The 7,342-nt window shown below is 49.8% G+C and overlaps 1 protein-coding gene across 1 annotated transcript in view; it reads right to left on the reverse strand.

Annotated features, from left to right (window-relative positions):
- Positions 1–7,037, reverse strand: part of supt20 (SPT20 homolog, SAGA complex component) — a 30,209-nt gene extending 23,172 nt beyond the window's left edge. The window contains 9 exon segments of the mRNA XM_031808726.1: positions 837–976; positions 1,168–1,221; positions 1,636–1,752; positions 2,438–2,541; positions 5,526–5,652; positions 5,937–6,062; positions 6,167–6,202; positions 6,349–6,450; positions 6,969–7,037. Coding sequence (XP_031664586.1) covers positions 837–976; positions 1,168–1,221; positions 1,636–1,752; positions 2,438–2,541; positions 5,526–5,652; positions 5,937–6,062; positions 6,167–6,202; positions 6,349–6,351 — 707 coding nt within the window. The 5' untranslated portion in view covers positions 6,352–6,450; positions 6,969–7,037.
- Positions 7,038–7,342: the final 305 nt, after the last annotated feature.

Below are 7,342 nucleotides of genomic sequence, written 5' to 3' on the forward strand. Positions count from 1 at the left end.
CTCTCTCTCTCTCTCTCTCTGTGTGTTTGCGGGTCTCTCTCTCTCTGTGTTTGCGGGTCTCTCTCTTTCTGTGTTTGCGGGTCTCTCTCTCTCTGTGTGTTTGCGGGTCTCTCTCTCTCTGTGTGTTTGCGGGTCTCTCTCTCTCTGTGTGTTTGCGGGTCTCTCTCTCTCTGTGTGTTTGCGGGTCTCTCTCTCTCTGTGTGTTTGCGGGTCTCTCTCTCTCTGTGTGTTTGCGGGTCTCTCTCTCTCTGTGTTTGCGGGTCTCTCTCTCTCTGTGTTTGCGGGTCTCTCTCTCTCTGTGTTTGCGGGTCTCTCTCTCTCTCTGTTTGCGGGTCTCTCTCTCTCTGTGTGTTTGCGGGTCTCTCTCTCTCTGTGTGTTTGCGGGTCTCTCTCTCTGTGTGTGTATGCATGTCTCTCTGTGTGTGTATGCATGTCTCTGTGTGTGTGTCTGCAGGTCTCTCTCTGTGTCTGCAGGTCTCTCTCTGTGTCTGCAGGTCTCTCTCTGTGTCTGCAGGTCTCTCTCTGTGTCTGCAGGTCTCTCTCTGTGTCTGCAGGTCTCTCTCTGTGTCTGCAGGTCTCTCTCTGTGTCTGCAGGTCTCTCTCTGTGTCTGCAGGTCTCTCTCTGTGTCTGCAGGTCTCTCTCTGTGTCTGCAGGTCTCTCTCTGTGTCTGCAGGTCTCTCTCTGTGTCTGCAGGTCTCTCTCTGTGTCTGTGTGTCTCTCTGTGTCTGCAGGTCTCTCTCTGTGTCTGCAGGTCTCTCTCTGTGTCTGCAGGTCTGTCTGTGTGTCTCTCTGTGTGTCTCTCTGTGTGTCTCTCTGTGTGTCTCTCTGTGTGTACCGTTTCATAGAGTGAGTGTTCATCTTCTGCTTGTTATAGAGCAGGTGGTTGGCTGTACAGGTGACAGAGATAGATGGATCCAGACACAGAGGATCAGCTGTGGCCAGCAGTAACTGGCTCTCCAACTGGAACTTATCATCCTGGAGGGGAGAGGGGAGAGAGGAGAGGGGAGAGGGGGAGCGAGGAGAGGGGAGAGAGGAGAGGGGGAGAGAGAGAAGATCGATGAAGAGGGGAGAGGCAGGTGATAAGGGAAGATGAAAGGAGGAGAGGAATGAGAACAGTATTACCATCTTGATGGTGTGATCAGGTTTGTATGACCTCGGCAACTCACCTGAGTCCATTTGTGGTGGTCACTGGTCATGGCATGGACGTCACAGATCAGTGTCTGGGGAGGTCAAAGGTCAGAATATAGTATCAACGGTCATTCTGATTACATATGACCACCGCCACCCTAACATAGTTGGTTTCTATCTCCCCTCATGGTTCTCATGGTGTCTGTTCTACCTCTTCTATTTCTATGGTTCCAGAACGCAGTGCTAGTTCCTATCTGCATGGTGTCTGTTCTACCTCGTCTATTTCTATGGTTGTAGAAAGCAGTGCTAGTTCCTATCTGCATGGTGTCTGCTCTACCTCTTATATTTCTATGGTTCTAGAGCGCAGTGCTAGTTCCTACATGCATGGTGTCTGCTCTACCTCGTCTATTTCTATGGTTGTAGAAAGCAGTGCTAGTTCCTACCTGCATGGTGTCTGCTCTTTACATTATATTTCTATGATTGTAGAAGGCAGTGCTAGTTCCTACCTGCATGGTGGGCCGTAGCAGGACGTGTCTGCTCTGGAAGGAGGGCATCTTAGTGTTGCCAGACTGTCTGTAGTCTCGGACCTCGGCTACCACACAGCCACAGTGGAAGATGTTCACCTGGACAAGGAGTCAGAGGGGAGACAAGGAGTCAGAGAGGAGACAAGGAGTCAGAGAGGAGACAAGGAGTCAGAGAGGAGACAAGGAGCCAGAGAGGGGACAAGGAGTCAGAGAGGGGACAAGGAGTCAGAGAGGAGACAAGGAGCCAGAGAGGGGACAAGGAGTCAGAGAGGAGACAAGGAGCCAGAGAGGAGACAAGGAGTCAGAGAGGAGACAAGGAGCCAGAGAGGGGACAAGGAGCCAGAGAGGGGACAAGGAGTCAGAGAGGGGACAAGGAGCCAGAGAGGAGACAAAGAACCAGAGAGGGGACAAAGAACCAAAGAGGGGACAAGGAGCCAGAGAGGAGACAAGGAGTCAGAGAGGGGACAAGGTGTCAGAGAGGGGACAAGGAGCCAGAGAGGGGACAAGGAGCCAGAGAGGGGACAAGGAGCCAGAGAGGGGACAAGGAGCCAGAGAGGAGACAAGCAGTCAGAGAGGGGACAAGGAGTCAGAGACGGGACAAGGAGTCAGAGAGGGGCCAAGGAGCCAGAGAGGGGACAAGCAGTCAGAGAGGGGACAAGGAGCCAGAGAGGAGACAAGGAGCCAGAGAGGAGACAAGCAGTCAGAGAGGAGACAAGCAGTCAGAGAGGGGACAAGGAGACAGAGGGGGGACAAGGAGTCAGAGGGTTAGAGGGAACACACACACCTGGGACTTCTCTAAGAGATCCACCAGGATAGGAGGAAGCTCCTCAGCATCCAGGTACTCCAACAGCTGGCCTTCCTCATACGGCAAACGGATCGTCTCAGAGTCTACAGAGAGAGGGGGGAGGGAGGAAAGAGAGAGATGGGGGAGAGAGGAAAGAGAGAGATGGGGGAGAGAGGAAAGAGAGAGATGGGGGAGAGAGGAAAGAGAGAGATGGGGGAGAAAGAGAGAGGGAGATGGGGGAAGAAAGAGAGAGGGAGAAAGAGGAGAGGGAGATGGGGGAGAGAGAGAGAGGGAGATGGGGGAGAGAGAGTGATGGGGGAGAGAGGAAAGAGAGAGATGGGGGAGAAAGAGAGAGGGAGATGGGGGAGAAAAGAGAGGAGAGGGAGATGGGGGAGAAAGAGAGAGGGGAGATGGGGGAGAAAGAGAGAGGGAGATGGGGGAGAAAGAGAGAGGGAGATGGGGGAGAAAGAGAGAGGGAGATGGGGGAGAGAGAGAGAGGGAGATGGGGGAGAGAGAGAGAGAGAGAGGGAGATGGGGGAGAGAGAGTGATGGGGAGAGAGGAAAGAGAGAGATGGGGAGAAAGAGAGAGGGAGATGGGGGAGAAAGAGAGAGAGAGATGGGGGAGAAAGAGAGAGGGAGATGGGGGAGAAAGAGAGAGGGAGATGGGGGAGAGAGAGAGGGAGATGGGGGAGAGAGAGAGAGGGAGATGGGGGAGAGAGAGAGAGAGAGGGAGATGGGGAGAGAGAGAGAGGGAGATGGGGGAGAGAGAGAGAGGGAGATGGGGGAGAGAGAGAGAGAGTGATGGGGAGAGAGAGTGATGGGGGAGAGAGGAAAGAGAGAGATGGGGGAGAAAGAGAGAGGGAGATGGGGGAGAAAGAGAGAGGGAGATGGGGGAGAAAGAGAGAGGGAGATGGGGGAGAGAGAGAGGGAGATGGGGGAGAGAGAGAGTGATGGGGGAGAGAGAGTGATGGGGGAGAGAGAGTGATGGGGGAGATGGGGGAGAGAGAGAGGGAGATGGGGGAGAGAGAGAGTGATGGGGGAGAGAGAGTGATGGGGGAGAGAGAGTGATGGGGGAGAGAGAGAGACTGTAATCATTAGGCAGTTGAATAGTATATCAAACAAAGCGACACTGTTACTACTACAGCCCTGTAGAAACACCCTGTTACTACTACAGCCCTGTAGAAACACCCTGTTACTACTACAGCCCTGTAGAAACACCCTGTTACTACTACAGCCCTGTAGAAACACCCTGTTACTACTACAGCCCTGTAGAAACACCCTGTTACTACTACAGCCCTGTAGAAACACACTGTTACTACTACAGCCCTGTAGAAACACCCTGTTACCACTACAGCCCTGTAGAAACACCCTGTTACCACTACAGCCCTGTAGAAACACCCTGTTACTACTACAGCCCAGTAGAAACACCCTGTTACCACTACAGCCCCGTAGAAACACCCTGTTACTACTACAGCCCTGTAGAAACACACTGTTACTACTACAGCCCTGTAGAAACACACTGTTACTACTACAGCCCTGTAGAAACACACTGTTACTACTACAGCCCTGTAGAAACACACTGTTACTACTACAGCCCTGTAGAAACACACTGTTACTACTACAGCCCTGTAGAAACACTGTTACGACTACAGCTCATCTGCTTGAACGTGTCTTAGGCATGCTGCAAGGAGGCATGAGGACTGCAGATGTCGCCAGGGCAATAAATTGCAATGTCCGTACTATGAGACGCCTATGACAGCGCTACAGGGAGACAGGACGGACAGCTGATCGTCCTCGCAGTGGCAGACAACATGTAACAACACCTGCACAGGATCGGTACATCTGAACATCACACCTGCGGGACAGGTACAGGATGGCAACAACAACTGCCTGAGTTACACCAGGAACGCACAATCCCTCCATCAGTGCTCAGACTGTCCACAATAGGCTGAGAGAGGCTGGACTGAGGGCTTGTAGGCCTGTTGTAAGGCAGGTCCTCACCAGACATCACCGGCAACAACGTCGCCTATGGGCACAAACCCAAATCACAGCATCATCGGACTGAGCAGGTTGTCATTACAGACAGTCTCAAAGCTATGCATTACAGGGAAGACATCCTCCTCCCTCATGTGGTACCCTTCCTGCAGGCTCATCCTGACATGACCCTCCCTCATGTGGTACCCTTCCTGCAGGCTCATCCTGACATGACCCTCCCTCATGTGGTACCCTTCCTGCAGGCTCACCCTGACATGACCCTCCCTCATGTGGTACCCTTCCTGCAGGCTCATCCTGACATGACCCTCTCTCATGTGGTACCCTTCCTGCAGGCTCATCCTGACATGACCCTCCCTCATGTGGTACCCTTCCTGCAGGCTCATCCTGACATGACCCTCCCTCATGTGGTACCCTTCCTGCAGGCTCATCCTGACATGACAATGCCACCAGCCATACTGCTCGTTCTGTGAGTGACTTCCTGCAAGACAGGAATGTCAGTGTTCTGCCATGGCCAGCGAAGAGCCCGGATCTCAATCCCATTGAGCACATCTGGGACCTGTTGGATCGGAGGGTGAGGGCTAGGGCCATTCCCCCCAGAAATGTCTGGGAACTTGCAGGTGCCTTGGTGGAAGAGTGGGGTAACATCTCACAGCAAGAACTGGCAAATCGGGTGCAGTCCATGAGGAGGAGATGCACTGCAGTATTTAATGCAGCTGGTGGCCACACCAGATACTGACGGTTACTTTGGATTTTGACCCCCCCTTTGTTCAGTGACACATTATTCAATTTATGTTAGTCACATGTCTGTGGAACTTGTTCAGTTTATGTCTCAGTTGTTGACTCTTGCTATGTTCATAGAAATATTTACACGTTAAGTTTGCTAAAAAATAAACGCAGTTGACAGTGAGAGGATGTTTCTTTTTTGGCTGAGTTTACAATACTAGCTACATAGCAGCGATTTATGCAGGACAGAGTTTACCTTGGGCCTCTTGGGGTTTTTAAGCCAAGTATCTTTGCTACATGTTGCATGACAAATAACTTAATTGTGAATATTTGATAAATTGATAGAGTGATTGATCGATAGGGCTCTCACCAGATCCATTCTTGCCGCGGAGCATGAGGGAGTATCCCTGGTTGCCAGGGTAGAGGTTGACGACCAGACACGACACTGACTCTTGACACATTAGCTTCTCCAGTAGGTTCACATTCCTACGCAGCTTCTACACATAACAGGAAATCATTAATAACAATAAATGGTATTGGTTTACAAATAATGATTAAATTCAACATTCCTACGCAGCTTCTACACATAACAGGAAATCATTAATAATAATAAATGGTATTGGTTGTGAACTTGTCCAATAAGAACCCTGGCTTTCGTTTTCTGTTGTGTACATTTTTGCTACGGTGTGCCCTGATGAACACAAGCTACAGGTCAATGGGTCCAATGATTAGGTCTGTCAAATGCTTTCTACACGGCCTACTCTGACTTCTACATGGTTACCTTGAGCTCTGGTTCTTTGTCACACTCTTCGATGTAGAGTTCGTATAGTTTCTGGTATAAACTCTTCTTCCCTCCGGATGAGGCTCTCCTCTTCGCTGGCCTTTGACGGGCACTTTCAACAATGTACTGAAGAAGATGAAATACATCAACGTCAGATGTATAAACACCTATAGACAAAACACACACTGGAAATCCCCTTGTTCATGCAGAATAAATAGACAACGTCTTACCTCAGCCCGATCCAATGCATATTCCAAAACGTGTTGCTGCAAATAGAACAGTAGTCATCCGTTAGTGTTCGTAGACAAACAGAGTGCTGGATCGACAGATATATCAATGGATCGAGGGATAAACAGATGGATATATATATTAAGGGATAGGTGGACAGAGGGTTAGTGGAAGGGATGCTTACCATTGTGGTCTGCCAACCGGTATTTGGGTGAGTGATGGTCAGCAGGAGACTTAGCTGTCCTTAGCCCCACACCGTCACCTCCATATAGCGACCATTCAAACCCTGTGTACACACACACACACACACGGCCAGGGTTAAACCTAGTCTACACACAGTCAACAGCAGCAGCAAAACGACAGGCACCGACAGTTTGATCGGGTTGGTAAGTGTTAAGTAATATTTAATTATGTTCGTATGGCGATTTCGCAAATAATCAACTTAAATGATGCACAATATGTGAAATGTCACCCAGTTTCTATCCATACACTATGACGGAACAGCGTTGTTTTTAATGAAACCCAGTTAACTTGATGATAGTTTTATGCTCACAGACAAGCGATTTGTTCACAGCAACAAGCTCGCTGGCTGGCTAGCCGGCTAACGTTAGCATCGCTAGCTTGCTTCTTGGGAAGCTGCCAAAGTTAGCTAGCAATACAACGGCTGAGACACAAACGCATGAAGAAGCTTCAATCTTAAACATTAGAATATGGACTTGCCTTACGAGTTGCATTATTATAGATCGTAACTCCAATGCAAGAAACAAGATATTATTTCAGTGCCTTCATTGAAAAAAAACTCACAGCAGCAGCCATTTTCTTCCAGTGTGACAACAAAAGCTAAACTTCCGGTTAAGGTAGTGGGCGGAACCCTGGGATGCTCTCCTGTCTAACATTTTCATTCAAGGAATAACTTGGATAGATACTTTTATTTTATATTTCAATAAGATTAACATATTGGTTGTTATATTGTGACATTTTATTTAAGCTACACATTGAGAGACAAATGTGCACACACTGTAGTATAGATTAGGGGCTACGGAGTTGATCGGCATCTCAGTGCTACAGACGTCACTACAGACCCGGGTTCGATTCCAGGCTGTATCACAACCGGCCGTGATTGGGAGTCCCATAGGGCGGCGCAGAATTGGTCCAGCGTTGTCAGGGTTATGGTTTGG

The sequence above is a fragment of the Oncorhynchus kisutch genome, linkage group LG29 (assembly GCF_002021735.2).
Source record: "Oncorhynchus kisutch isolate 150728-3 linkage group LG29, Okis_V2, whole genome shotgun sequence".
In the NCBI taxonomy this organism is placed as follows: Eukaryota; Metazoa; Chordata; class Actinopteri; order Salmoniformes; family Salmonidae; genus Oncorhynchus; species Oncorhynchus kisutch.